The following is a 15,076-nucleotide window of genomic DNA, read 5'->3' as shown; positions in this document are numbered from 1 at the left end:
ATGGAAGGAAGGAAGGAAGGAAAAGGTGGTGGTGGAGGAGGAGAACAAAGAGAAGGAGAAGATTTAAAAAGGAGAATAAAAAGGAGAGGAGAGGAGAAGATGATGATGAAGAAGATAGAAAAAAGATGGTGAAGAAAAGGAGAGGAGAAGATGAAGATGGAAAAGGAGAAGGAAAAAGAAAAGAGAAGAAGAAGAAGATGGGAAAGGAGGAGTAGGAGGAGAAAAGGAGGAGAAGACGAAGATGAAGATGATGAAAAAAGAAGAAGAGAAGGAAATGGAGAGAAGATGAAGATAAAAAAGGAGAAGAAAAGGTAAAGGAGAGAATATGAAGATGGAAAAGGAGAAGAAGGAGAAGGAAAAAGGAGAAGAGAAGATGAAGAAGATGGAAATGGAAGAGAAGGAGAGGAGAAAATGAAGAAGATGGAAAAAGAAGAAAAGGAAAAGGAGAGAAGGAGATGAAGATGGAAAAGTAGAAGGAGAGGAGAAAATGACGATAAAGGAGATGGAAAAGGAGAAGAAGGAGAAGAAAAGGAGAAGAAGGAAAAGGAGAGGAGGAGATGAAGAAGAACATGGGAAAGGAGGAGAAGGAGAGGAGAAAATGAAGGTAAAGAAGATGAAAAAGAGAAGAGGAGGAGGAGATGAAGATGAAGGAGAAGATGGGAAAGGAGAAGAAGGAGAAGGGAGGAGAAGAGGAAGATGATGAAGAAGATGGAGAAGCTGAAGAAGAAGGAGAAGAGGAGGATAAGAGATAGAGAAGGGAAGAAAAGGGAGAAAAAGAAAAGAAGATGGAGAAGGAGAAGGGAAGCGAAGAAGATGAAGAAGATGGAAAAGAATAAGAGGAAGATGGGGAAGACGATAGAAAAGGAGAAGAAAAGGAGGAGAAGGGAAGAGAAGAAGATGGAAAAGAAGTAGGAGAAGGAGAGGAGAAAATGACGATAAAGGAAATGGAAAAGGAGAAGAAGGAGAAGAAAAGGAGAAGAAAAGGGGAGGAGGAGATGAAGAAGAAGATGGGAAAGGAGGAGAATGAGAGGAGAAGATGAAGGTAAAGAAGATGAAAAAAGAGAAGAGGAGGAGGAGATGAAGATGAATGAGAAGATGGAAAAAGAGGAGAAGAGGAGAAGATGCTGGAGGAGAAGGAGAAGGGGAGGAGAAGAGATAGAGAAGGGAAAAAAGGGAGAAAAGGAGATGGAGAAGGAGAAGGGAAGCGAAGAAGATGAAGAAAATAGAAAAGGATAAGATGAAGATGGGGAAGAAGATAGAAAAGGATAAGACAAGGAGCAGAAGGGAAGAGAAGAAGATGAAGAAGGTGAAAAAGGAGAAGATGAAGATGGTGAAGAAGATAGAAAAGGAGTAGAAGGGAAGGGAAGAAGATGAAGAAGGTGAAAAAGGAGAAGATGAAGATGGGGAAGAAGATAGAAATGGAGAAGAAAAGGAGTAGAAGGGAAGAGAAGAAGATGAAGAAGGTGAAAAAGGAGAAGAAAAGGAGTAGAAGGGAAGAGAAGATGAAGAAGGTGAAAAAGGAGAAGATGAAGATGGTGAAGAAGATAGAAAAGGAGTAGAAGGGAAGGGAAGAAGATGAAGAAGGTGAAAAAGGAGAAGATGAAGATGGGGAAGAAGATAGAAATGGAGAAGAAAAGGAGTAGAAGGGAAGAGAAGAAGATGAAGAAGGTGAAAAAGGAGAAGAAAAGGAGTAGAAGGGAAGAGAAGAAGATGAAGAAGGTGAAAAAGGAGAAGATGAAGATGGGGAAGAAGATAGAAATGGAGAAGAAAAGGAGTAGAAGGGAGGAGAAGAAGATGAAGAAGGTGAAAAAGGAGAAGATGAAGATGGGGAAGAAGATAGAAATGGAGAAGAAAAGGAGTAGAAGGGAGGAGAAGAAGATGAAGAAGGTGAAAAAGGAGAAGATGAAGATGGGGAAGAAGATAGAAATGGAGAAGAAAAGGAGTAGAAGGGAAGAGAAGAAGATGAAGAAGGTGAAAAAGGAGAAGATGAAGATGGGGAAGAAGATAGAAAAGGAGAAGAAAAGAAGTAGAAGGGAAGAGAAGAAGATGAAGAAGGTGAAAAAGGAGAAGATGAAGAAGATAGAAAAGGAGAAGAAAAGGAGTAGAAGGGAAGAGAAGAAGATGAAGAAGGTGAAAAAGGAGAAGATGAAAATGGGGAAGAAGATAGAAAAGGAGAAGAAGGGAAGAGAGAAGATGGAAAAAGGAGAAGGGAAGGAAATGAGATAGAGAAGGGAAGAGAAAGGAGAAAACGAAAGGAAAGAGAACTGACTGGTAGTTCTAGGAAGGGGGGAGTTGTTTGTTTCCCAATAAAAGAGCATTTAGAAACCCCTTTGAAATCTCCCAGAAGCCTGAACTGTGAAGAACCCTCCAAGGAATCTCCTGGAAGACAGAAGCAGATTAATGGCAGCCAGCCACCCAGGAGGAGCCCCAAAGACACGAAGCCAGCCGCGGGATTCCTGCTCGGAAAAAGGATGCTGCTGTTGCCTTGGCAACGAGGGATCCTGTGGATTTGCACATTCGTTCTCCCCGGAGGCCTGGTACCCGATGGGACTCATCCTGACAGGGAGGAAAAGGCGACACGGTGCAAACGAGACAGCCGGGGAGGTCGGTAAATAAATATCATTTTGAGTGTGTGCATGAACTTTTGCTCCGGGCTCCCAAATGCCTCCCGTGCGCAGCTGCTTTGCAAAACACCAGCGCCAAAGTGGTTAACATCACAACAAACCAATTTGTTAGGACTTAAAAGGTCTCTTTGGAAGGAAAAGGGAAAAAATATACAGCTAAAGGAATTTGCATGAGTACTCCGGTGCTAATGCAATAGAACTCTACATAATTATGGGTATCTTCAGCTGGACCCCAACTTTGAAAAAAGTTTATTTACATGGGGCGTTTTAAAAGGATTATGTTACTACCCGTTGTTGTTTTGGAGCAGCTCCGGTGTCGCATGGACTTTTTTAATGAGTTCCTTGACCCCAACCCCGTTTGGTGCTCTTTCCCCCAAGACACGATTATGGCCTCCATTAGCCGTACCCAAATTTGGGAGAGTTTGTTGTGTGTTCGGGAGAGGCAGCCATGGCTCCCGGTAATTGGATTTGTCTTGGAATTAAAGGTAATCGGAGAAGGGATGGAAATATCAACATTAAGAGCAAAGGCCAGAGTGACAGGAAGATGGATCCAAGTCAACCCGGCCTAGAAATCTGCAGCACCGCCATGCGTTGTCATCTAGATAACCAACCACGGCTGGCCTTCTGCATCCGTAGAGTCTGCATCTACGGATTCAGCCATCCATGGCTTTTTTTGTGTGTGTCAGAGTTGCTTCTGGAGTGAGAGAATTGGCCGTCTGCAAGGACGTTGCTCAGGGGATGCCTGGATGTTTTGATTTTTTACCATCCTTGTGGGAGGCTTCTCTCGTGTCCCCGCATGGAGCTGGCAGCTTTCAGGTCAGCAACCCAACCTTCAAGTCACGAGGCTTTTATCCCCTAGGCCACCAGAGGCTCCTATCCATGGCTTGAAATGTTTTTGTAAATAATTCCAAAAATGCAAAGCTTGATTTTGTTATTTTATATAAGGGACAGCACTCTATATAACCATCATCATCATCATCATCATCATCATGATAGGCTATGTTGAACACTGATGGAGCAAACATGCTCCACCCTGAGTCAGGCCATTCTTCTGTTTTCGCCGTCTGCTTTTCTTGTCCTGACACTTAATAAAAAAGCTCCTGTTTTGTAGCAGATTTCCTATGAAGCGGGTGAGGTGGTAGTTCTTTGTGATATTATAAATTTTTCTATGGTTGAACAGAAGCTCCCCAAAGCTTTAGGTGATCTTACTGCTTATTACCGGGAAAATACTACTTATTACAGGGCTCAGGCTGTGGCGCAGGGCTTGGGCTGTGGCGCAGGCTGGAGAGCAGCTGCAATGAATCACTGCAATGAATCACTCTGACCAGGAGGTCATGAGTTCGAGGCCCACTCAGAGCCTATGTTTGTCTTGTCTTTGTTCTATGTTAAAAGGCATTGAATGTTTGCCTATATGTGTAATGTGATCCATCCCGAGTCCCCTTCGGGGTGAGAAAGAAGGGCGGAATATAAATGCTGTAAATAAAATAAATAAATAAATAAATAAATAAAACCAGCTGATTCCTAAAGTGTGTTTTTCATCTTAAGAACAGACAAGCATCTCGAGCTCTGAGGATGACCTGGGAAGGAATCCCACTGGAGCATTGCAGCACACCAAAATACTTCGGAGTTACTCCGGACCGTGATCTGACTTACAAGAAGCACTGCTTGACTATTAAGCAAAAAGTGGATGCTAGACAATATCATACTAAAGCTAACTGGCACAACCTGGGCATCACAACCAGACCCAGTGAAGACATCTCCCCTTGTGCTTTGCTACTGTGCTGCAGAATACGCATGCCCAGCGTGGAATACATCTCACCACGTTAAAACAGTGGATGTGACCCTTAATGAGACATGCCGCATTGTCACAGGATGCTTATGCCCTACACCACTGGATAAATTATTCTGTTTAGCCCGTATTGCACCACCTGACATCCACTGGGAAATAGCAGCCTGTGATGAAATTGTTAATGTGGGATTTGTGTATTGATAGTGTTTAAATACAATTTGTGCCATGCTTGTATTGCAACTGATTGCACCATCCAGAATGTACCATAGTGTGGAAAGAGTTAATTGCCAAGAAGCTATGATGACCTTGATGTGTGGCTGGAACTAGGGAGTATCCAGACTCAAGTGTTTGTGCATACTGATTGCATCAGTTCAGTTCTGTTCAGTTGAGTTCTGTCTGCCTAGAGTTCGAGTCAAGTTCGGTTGGAGAACAGAGCAGTCCTGTGTTCGTCTGTCGTCTGCAAGTCTGTTTGTGTTGATTATTGCTGCATACAGTAAAATTTTGTAAATAGTTTTACCAACGTCTCTTAGTATCTCTTCGTTCTGCGCTCCACTGCTTCCATCCAACTACTGCTGTGCTGCAAATACTCTGATAGAAAGGACCAAGGCAGTGACATCTCCAGGTGATCTTGTGTTTGGGTATCATCCAGCAAGCTATTGCCTTAAATCAAGAAATAGCTTCCTAAGATTCACGAGATACTCGCAGGAACACCTCAGCAAGCGAGAATCCAAAAGTGGCAGGCTAAAACCTAGAACCTCAATCGGTGGCTGATATCAGATGAGAGATTCCCCCCTGGGCACACAGAAGATTGTGTTGGAGTATGGTTGTATTTGTATGAAATGTAAATCAAGTGTTTACTGCTGATGAGCTAGAGTGTGTATTTTCAGTAATGAAATAGTTAACAGCAGGCTAGTTTTGACTGACAGCCTGTTGTGATTACTGGGACCTATGAGGCTTGATTTCTGGCCTTTGAGGGTTGGAGCATCCTCCCATCTGAGGAATGCTATTTATCTTTTCTGTGGTGTTCGGCTTGAGCATTCGCTGAAGATGGACTATGAATTCTATGCTCTGAAGCCGAGAAATGCAAACTGTAAATAGACATGTAAATAAAGTTAATCAACAGTTGGACTTCGTCTGCTGGAGTGTTTGTTTGACCAGTGCTGTTTCTCAGCATGGGAATACAGTCTGGAGAAGGAGGTGAGACGAGGATGATGATTTTTGGAATCCACTCTGCACACCATCATCCCCTGACAGATTGAGTGACTTGGAAGGCATTTGGAAGGCGACTTGGAAGGCTCTGGCACCACGAGGTGCAGAGCTAACCTTAAGAAATGGGACTACAAAGTGGAGTCCATGACATGTGAGTGTGGAGAAGAGCAAACCACAGACGTCTTACTACAATGCAGTCTGAGCCCTGCCATACACACAGTGGAGGACAGCAACACCAGAGGCAGCTTCTGGTCAAAAGACATTTAGCATGATGCCAAGTTTAACTTTGTGTTTTTAAATACATTATACTTGTATTCTCAATCCACCTCTGACACAATAAATAAATAATGATAGGCTATCACATAACAGGACTTGAGTATCCATGGTGTCTGGTGTCCAAGGGGTTGGATGGGCATCCTGGAACCAAACCCCCAGCAGATACCAAAGGACAACTCTAGTTGGTTGGCCAACTTCAATGGCAATCCTAAATCAGCCCCAACAGGGCATTTCTGTTATGGTTTGTTGCACTATGTTCAGTCTAGACAGGACTGACCAGTTCTGACCACTTGAATCTGTCTTGGGGTTGGTGTCCATGCCATATATCATCCCTCTGGGTTTCTTCTCATTTAGACAGCGAGGTCTTGGTATCTGCTGAGATTTCATAGCATCATAGATTGATAGAGTTTGGAAGAGACCCCAAGGGCCATCCAGTCCAACCCCCTTCTGCTAGACAGGAAGGCACAATCCAAGCACTCCCAACAGATGGCCATCCAAAGCCTCTTTAGAAGGAGACTCCACCAGAACGTGAAACAATGTATTTCACTGTTGAACAGTTCTGATTATCAGAAAGGTCTTCCTAATGTGAAGGCTTTCATGGCTTGCTGTGAGTTTTCTGGGCTGTCTAGCCATGTTCCAGAAGCATTCTCTCCTGACCTTTTGCCCACATCTGTGGCAGGCATCCTCAGATATTGTGAGGTCTGTTGGAAACTAGTAGGCAAGTGAGGTTTATATATCTGTGGACTGTCCAGGGCGGGAGAAAGAACTCTTGTCTGTTTGAGGGAAATGTGAATGTTGCAATTGGTCACCTTGATTAGCATTGGAATAGCCTTTCAGCTTCAGAGTCTGTTCTTACCATACATCAAGGGGACAACTGACCACATAGGGAAGCTGATGAAGAAACACAACCTACACAAACTATCTACAGACACACTAAAAAAATCCAACAAATGCTACGTTCAGCAAAGAACAAGACAGATCCTCTCACCTCTGCAGGAGTCTCCCATATACCATATAGCAAGGCCTCTCTGAGTACACAGTTCTTTTCTCTAGCAGCACTAGAAAAAGACTTGTTCAGACAGATTCTACAGCAGCAGAACAGAAACAGTATCAAATCAATTCCCAGGTCTTTGCAGGCTCAGCCAATCAGCTCCATGCACTTCATTTTCCCGTTAACACACATATAGTACAGTGTCTTTGCAAACCAAGATAAACTTTGCAGGAAGCCCAACATTCCTGAAAATGACATTGGTTGGTTTGCTCCATCCTTGGCAAAGACATGATGAGGACTAGAATCACAGGCTTGAAAAGAGACCTTATGGACCATCAAATCCACTACTTGAAGTTTCTTGACCCAATTCTGTGGAATTCTGGGAGTTATAGTTTGGCAAGGCACAAGCTTTCTTTGGCAGAAAAAGCACAAGATCTGCTCCAAAACAGAAACACAATCCTTTTAAAATGCTCCATGAAAACTTTTTTCAAAGTTGGGGTCCAGTTGAAGATACCCATAACTATGTAGAACCACAACTCCCATAATTCCATAGCAATGACTCATGGTGGTTAAAGTAGTGTTAATCCCACAGTGTAGATGTACCTTTAGTGATAGATTTCTTCTTTTCTGCAGAATTCAACTTGGTGAATTAAGGGTAGAAAAGGCAATGAATTACAGTTGTTTCTCCAGGTGCATGGATTCTGGATCCATGGATTGCACCATCTACAGCTTGAAAATATTGCACTATTTTATTTTGCTGTGGTATGTAATAGGACTTGGGCATCCACAGAGTTTGGAACCCCTGTATGGCCATGTCCCAGAAGCATTCTCTCCTGAGATTTCACCTGCATCTATGGCAGGCATCCTTAGAGGTTGTGGGGTTTATATATATGTGGAATGATGTCCAGGGTGCGAGAAAGAACTCTTGTATGTTTGAGGAAGGTGTGAATGTTGCAATTGGCCACCTTGATTAGCATTGAATAGCATTTCAGCTTCAAAATTTGGCTGCTTACTACCTGGGGAAATCCTTTGTTGGGAGGTGTTAACTGGTCCTGATTGTTTCCCCCTGTTTTCTGAGTGTTGTTCTTTATTTACTGTCCTGATTTTAGAGAATACTGGGAGCCAGATTTTGTTCATTTTCATGGTTTCCTCCTTTCCGTTGCAATTGTCCACATGCTTGCCTTGCTATTTTTGAGGCCTGTTTGCTGCTGAGAAGAGAAGGTGAAGAACCAGGACTGTATCCAGACAGATCTGTGGACTGAGAAAGGGCTGTTTATGACTGTGGACTTCTGTAAGCAATCAGAGAGACCGCTGTGAATACCACTGTTCTTTTGATCTCTTAGAATTAGTAAAATTTCTGTATTTCATTCTTTGTTCTGCAAACCTGAGTGGCAGGTCATTGTTATGTGGGTGAGTCCGTGTCGCGGAAACGTAAGAGCTTCCATTTATCATCATCAATCCACGACAAAGTTTACTTCCTTGGCGGGGCTTCCACTCGAGAACCCATGTGGTGTGAGCAACCGGAAATAATAATTTAGTGGAGATTTTGAGACGTAGAAAGGGAACTATAAGAGAAAAGTGGTGCTGATGTTGTTTCTATGGCAACCCACTTTAAAAGGATGTTGTCTACCTCTGTTCTCCTCCTCTTTAAAGATCTCCCATTGAGGAACCGGGATGGCATCCAAAACGCTCATGCCAACAAACCCACCTCTTTTCCTGTTGAGCCCCATCCGCCCACAGCTGTCTGAATGTGATTATTTCAAACTCCGTCTTGATTGAAAATTAATTGTTGCGACGGCAGGGAAGCTCTCTCTCTTCGAGGCAGAGATTAAATCGAACCAAGAGGCAACGGTCTCCGAGCTGAGTTTCATTAAAACGGGATTTCAGAAGCAACGGGAATTGTGCCATCATAACATCGCTTCTTTCGGAGTTCATCCCGGAAGGCATCACAGCTGCAAAGCCCGTCTCCAAAGGCTCAGTTCTGTCCTTGACAGAGCCATGGTCAGTCTCCATTGCTTGCTATAACACGGAAAGAATAAAGGTACATCCATACTGGCAACTTAATGCAATTTGATACCACTTGAACTGCCATTGCTCAACGTTATGACATCATGTGAGTTGTAATTTTCCAAGGACTTTGGCCTTCTCTTCCCAAAAGTGACAAATTACAACTCCTGGGATGCCATAGCATTGAGTCATGGCTGTTAAAGTGGTGCCAAAGTGTGCCAATTCTACAGTATAGACCAGGGGTTCCCAAACTAAAACCCATTGGCCGGATGCGGCCCTTCAACATCATTGATCTGGCCCCTGTCCTAAACTTTAGACTTAGGATTGACTTAAGTCTACCTGGTCTTTGGAGGTCTCTTTGCTTACTTATGGCCTTATGAGATCTTCTAGATGGTCTTTGAGGTCTCTTTGCTTAGCTACGGCCTTATGAGATCATCTAGATGGCTTTTGGAGGTCACTTTCCTTACCTATGGTCTTATGAAACCATCTAGGTGGTCTTTGAGGTCCCTTTCTTTATCTATGGTCTTCTGATGGCCTGATGAGATCATCTAGATGGTCTTTGAGGTCCCTTTCTTTATCTATGGTCTTCTGATGGCCTGATGAGATCATCTAGATGGTCTTTGAGGTCCCTTTCCTTATCTATGGTCTTCTGACAGCCTTATGAGACCGTCTAGATGGTCTTTGGAGGTCTCTTTCCTTACTTATGGTCCTATGAGACCGTCTAGATGGCCTTTGAGGGTCCCTTTCCTTACCTATGGTTTTATGAGATTGTCTAGATGGCCTTTGGGGGGCCCTTTCCTTACCTATGGTCTTATGAAACCATCTAGATGGTCTTTGAGGGTCCCTTTACTTATCTATGGTCTTCTGATGGCCTTATGAGATCATCTGGATGGTCTTTGGAGGTCTCTTTCCTTACCCATGGTCTTATGAATCCATTTAGATGGTCTTTGAGGTCCCCTTCCTTATCTATGGTCTTCTGATAGCCTTATGAAACCATCTAAATTGTCTTTGAGGGTCCCTTTCCTTATCTATGGTCTTCTGATAGCCTTATGAGATCATTTAGATGGTCTTTGGAGGTCTCTTTGCTTACCTATGGTATTATGAGATCGTCTAGATGGCCTATGAGGGTCCCTTTCCTTACTTGTGGTTTATGAAACCATCTAGATGGTCTTTGAGGTCCCTTTCCTTATTTATGGCCTTATGAGATCATCTAGATGGTCTTTGGAGGTCTCTTTACTTACCTGTGGTCTTATGAGATCTTCTAGACGCACCATCTTCCCCTAAAAGGAACAACGGTAGAATAAAAAGGAAGGCGAAACAGATAAGGGAAGAATTCATCTGCGTCCTGACCTCTCCGTGACATAACTGGCCAGTTACATAAAATATATTCCTCTCCGTTAATGAGAGGAGAAAGCAGGAGTAGACGTGGTGCCAAGTTGTCTGCCCAGCTGGAAAATCTAATAAGGAGCCCAGGAACGGTTTGGCTCCTTCATTAGCCGAGATCCGCAGAACCAGGGTCTTGTGCCTCCCGAGACGACGACACACTGAAACTAACAAGGGCTGATCTGTCCAAAGCAAAGCCGAGCCAGGAAACGTGAAACCGCTCAAGAAGGTTGCCAGGAACGGCATTGAGCCATGGCAGTGAAAGTGGTTTCAAACTGCATCTATCCTGCAGTGTAGATGCACCCCTAGACTGTCCTCTGAGGGGTTCTTTAAACAAGGCACCTATAATAATAATAATAATAATAATAATAATAATAATAATAATAATAATAATAATAATTGTTGATGTTGCAATCCCAGGTGATAGTAGGATTAAGGAGAAACAACTGGAAAAGCTGACACGATATGAGGATTTAAAGATTGAATTACAAAGACTGTGGCACAAATCAGTCAAGGTGGTCCCAGTGGTGATTGGCACACTGGGTGCAGTGCCTAAAGACCTTGGCCTGCACTTAAATACAACTGACGCTGACAAAATCCCCACCTGCCAGTTGCAGAAGGCCATCTGACTGGGATCTGCACGCATTATTCGCCGATACATCACACAGTCCTAGACACTTGGGAAGTGTTCAAATTGTGATTTTGTGATACGAAGTCTAGCGTGTCTGTCTTGTTTGCTGTGTCATACAGTGTTGTTGTGTCAATGATGATGATAATAATAATAATAATAATAACCAAAATGCAAACTGTGCAAGGAAACCGATGAAACCATTGATCACATCCTCAGCTGCTGTAAGAAAATCGTGCAGACAGACTACAAACAGAGGCACAACTACGTGGCCCAAATGATTCATTGGAACTTATGCTTCAAGTACCACCTCCCAGCAACAAAGAACTGGTGGGATCACAAACCTGCAAAAGTACTGGAAAATGAGCACGCAAAGATACTGTGGGACTTCCGAATCCAGACTGACAACGTTCTGGAACACAACACACCAGACATCACAGTTGTGGAAAAGAAAAAAGTTTGGATCATTGATGTCGCCATCCCAGGGGACCGTTGCATTGACGAAAAACAACAGGAAAAACTCAGCCGCTATCAGGACCTCAAGATTGAACTGCAAAGACTCTGGCAGAAACCAGTGCAGGTGGTCCTGGTGGTGATGGGCACACTGGGTGCCGTGCCAAAAGATCTCAGCCGGCATTTGGAAAGAATAAACATTGACAAAATCATGATCTGCCAACTGCAAAAGGACACCCGACTGGGATCTGCACGCATCATTTGAAAATACATCACACAGTCCTAGACACTTGGGAAGTGTTCGACTTGTGATTTTGTGAAACGAAATCCAGCATGTCTATCTTGTTTGCTGTATCATCATAATAATAATAATAATAATAATAATAATAATAATAATAATAATAATAATAATAATAATAATCATCTTTATTCTTGTATCCCACCCCATCTCTCCAAGAGAACTCGGGGCAGCTCACATTGTGACCAAGCCCAGCAATACAATACAATACAATAAAATACAACGTTAAAAACAAATCCAAACACAACAATAAATACATCAAATATAACATACAGCATCAACAAGTTAAAAACATTCTCAATGACCAAGAGCGACATAGTGGCACTTTTGGGAAAGCGCACATCATTAATGATGAATAGGATGGGTTGCTGTCGGTTTTCGGGCTTTATGTTCCAGTAGCATTCTCTCCTGATGTTTCGCCTGCATCTGTGGCTAATGGCATCTTCAGAGGTTCTGTTGGCAGTGAAGCAAGTGGAGTGTATATATATCTGTGGAATAATGTCCAGGGTGGGAGAAAGAACCCTTGTCTGCTTGAATCAAGTGTGAATGTTGCAGTTAGCAAGCTTGAATAACATTGAGTAGCCATGAAGCTGTAAAGCCAATCAGTGAGGGTATTTGCATAGAAGTAGCCTGGCCTTTGTTGCCTGGGGGCATCCTCTGTTTGGGAGGTGTTAACTTACACTTGATTGCTTGCTATCAGTTCTTCTGTTTCTGAGTGTTGTTCTTTATTTACTGTCTTGATTCTGGTGTGTTTTTAAATACGGATAACCAGATTTTGTTCATTTTCATGGTTTCCTCCTTTCTGTTGAAATTATCCACTTACTTCTTGTGGATTTCATTGGCTTCTCTGTGTAGTCTGACATGATGGCCATTAAAGCCATTGAAATCCACTAGCACATGAACAATTTCAACAGAAAAGGGGAAACCATGAAAATGAAAAAAAAATCTGGTTACCAGTATTAAAAAAACATCAAAATCAAGACAGTAAATAAGAAACACCACTCAGATACAGGGGAATTCCAGACAACAAACTATCAAGTGCTAGTTAACACCTCCAAAACAGAGGATGCCTCCAGGCAACAGAGGCCAGGCTACCTCTATGCAGAGACCCTCACTGATTGGCATTGTAAACTTCATGGCTGCTTGAATGCTAACTCAAGCTTGCTATTGCAATGTTCACATTTGCTTTAAATAGACAAGGGTTCTTTCTCCCACACTGGACATTCCGGAGATTTATATATGTGTGTGTGTGTGTGTGTGTGTGTGCGCGCGCGCGAGGGTTGAATGAAAAGTAATGCCTCCACCTCCATAACTCCTCAACAGATGGTGGTCCTGGTCTGCAGCAGGTACTGGCTTGTTCAGTGGACTCTCCTCTACAGTTCCATTTGGTTGGGAAGCCTTAGCATTGAATGGTTGTGTTGTTAAAGTGCAAAGTATGGAACCCTATGCAGAGGGTCGGTCAATGCGACTTAAGCAACGTGCAGTCACTGAATCCTTGACAGCAGAAGGTGTCACCCCAAAGGAGATTAATCAGAGAATGCAAACTGTTTGTAGTGATTGTGTTGATGTGAGTCCTGTGCGTCATTGGGCGAGTAAGTTTAAAGATGTTGAGGTGGGAAGATCGGACTTGTGTGACAAACAAAGAGTTGAATGTCCTGTGACAGCAACCACCGAGTTTCACAAGCAAAAGGTTCACAGATGGATTCAGGACGATCATCGTATCACTCAAAGAAATCTCAAGCATCATCGGCATTTCACAGGAACGTGTGGGTCACATTATTGCTTTGCTTGGCTGTCGGAAGATCTGTGCGTGATGGGTTCTGTGAGACGCTGGTTGCGGAAACAGAGTGTCGACTTCTTCCGTGACAGCTTCAGAAAACTTGTTCATCGTTGGCAGAAATGTATCCAATTGTCTGGTGATGATGTGGAAAAGTGAATAGTGGTAGGTAAAGAGCACATTCTAAGGATTATTTCTGCATTTGATTTATTAAAATATTTCCATCCAAACCGAAGTAACGAAGGTGGAGGCATTACTTTTCATTCAACCCTCGTATATACACTCCACTTGCCTCATTTCCAACAGTCCTCTGAAGATGCTATTAGCCATAAATGCAGGCAAAACATCAGGAACATGGCCATACAGCTCAGAAAACTCACAACAACCCCGTGATTCTGGCCATGAAATCCTTTGACAAAACAATGAATATATACAGTAGAGTCTCACTTATCCAACCCTCGCTTATCCAATGTTCTGGATTATCCAACGCATTTTTGTAGTCAATGTTTTCAATACATTGTGATATTTTGGTGCTAAATTCGTAAATACAGTAATTACTACATAGCATTACTGTGTATTGAACTACTTTTTCTGTCAAATTTGTTATATAACATGATGTTTTGGTGCTTAATTTGTAAAATCATAACCTAATTGGATGTTTAATAGGCTTTTCCTTAATCTGTCCTTATTATCCAACATATTCGCTTATCCAACGTTCTGCCGGCCCGTTTACGTTGGATGAGTGATTCTCTACTGTACTCCAAAACCCATTAAAATCAAAGGAAGGCTTGCAAACATTTCATTGTGCATCACTCATTTTCAACATCCCAACACCCCAGTAAGACAAAAGCTGCATCTACATTGTGGAATTAATGCGGTGTGATGCTACTTTAGCTATGATATCCTGGGAGTTGTAATTTGGTGAGACACCAGAAGTGTTTTAAATGATTTAAATTGATGTGTGTGTTTAATTCTAATGTTTACATGTTGCAGATTTTCATTTTGCATCAAAGTCAAGGTGACAAAAGTGGTATGTAAATATTTAATTCTAATGTTTACATGTTTCAGATTTTCATTTTGCATCAAAATCAAGGTGACAAAATAGAAGAGGAGGAGGTGGAGGAGGAAGTTGTTGCTGTTATTGTCTTTTGGCATCTTTATTTTTCTTAATTCTAATGTTTATATGATGTATATGATGCAGATTCAAATATGGCCAGTGTAGAGTGATGCAATGCATTATATGCACTGCCATATAATGGCAAAGGCCCCATTATTTCTGCCATATAATGCAATATATACATAGAAATGCATTATATGTCCATGCAAATAGGGTCAAAGCTTTTCCTCTCCCTTCCAATGGAAAATTGCAGCTCCTTTTCTGGATCTTGGAGTGTGCCTTGACCGTTTGCAGAGAGCCCTTTGCACCAACCCTTCAACGTCAACTCCTGATAATATTTTCAAACCCAAACCTCGCTTGCTATCAACCCCTCGGAGTGCCGGCTCCCATCGGAAAATCCATGCTTTGTTCTTCGGGGCTTGGGAATATTTTTAGACCCGTTGGCACCGGGGAGGTGAAGGCGGGATGTTATAAAGGTTCTTCTGCTTTGCCCAGCCTCATAAAGGCACAAACTTTGCAAAGCA

General features: G+C 42.7%; 1 protein-coding gene across 1 annotated transcript; it reads left to right on the top strand.

Annotated features, from left to right (window-relative positions):
• Positions 1-566: 566 nt before the first annotated feature.
• LOC134299487 (nucleolar protein 58-like) lies at positions 567-5,846 on the top strand. The gene is made up of 2 exons (XM_062982457.1): positions 567-2,604; positions 4,170-5,846. Exon 1 carries the CDS (start codon positions 1,576-1,578, stop codon positions 2,224-2,226), a length of 651 nt encoding a protein of 216 aa, XP_062838527.1. The 5' UTR covers positions 567-1,575; the 3' UTR covers positions 2,227-2,604; positions 4,170-5,846.
• Positions 5,847-15,076: the final 9,230 nt, after the last annotated feature.

The sequence above is a fragment of the Anolis carolinensis genome, chromosome 5 (assembly GCF_035594765.1).
Source record: "Anolis carolinensis isolate JA03-04 chromosome 5, rAnoCar3.1.pri, whole genome shotgun sequence".
In the NCBI taxonomy this organism is placed as follows: domain Eukaryota; kingdom Metazoa; phylum Chordata; class Lepidosauria; order Squamata; family Dactyloidae; genus Anolis; species Anolis carolinensis.
Note: the sequence above shows the minus strand (reverse complement) of the source record. Positions and strands in the feature narration are given on the sequence as shown.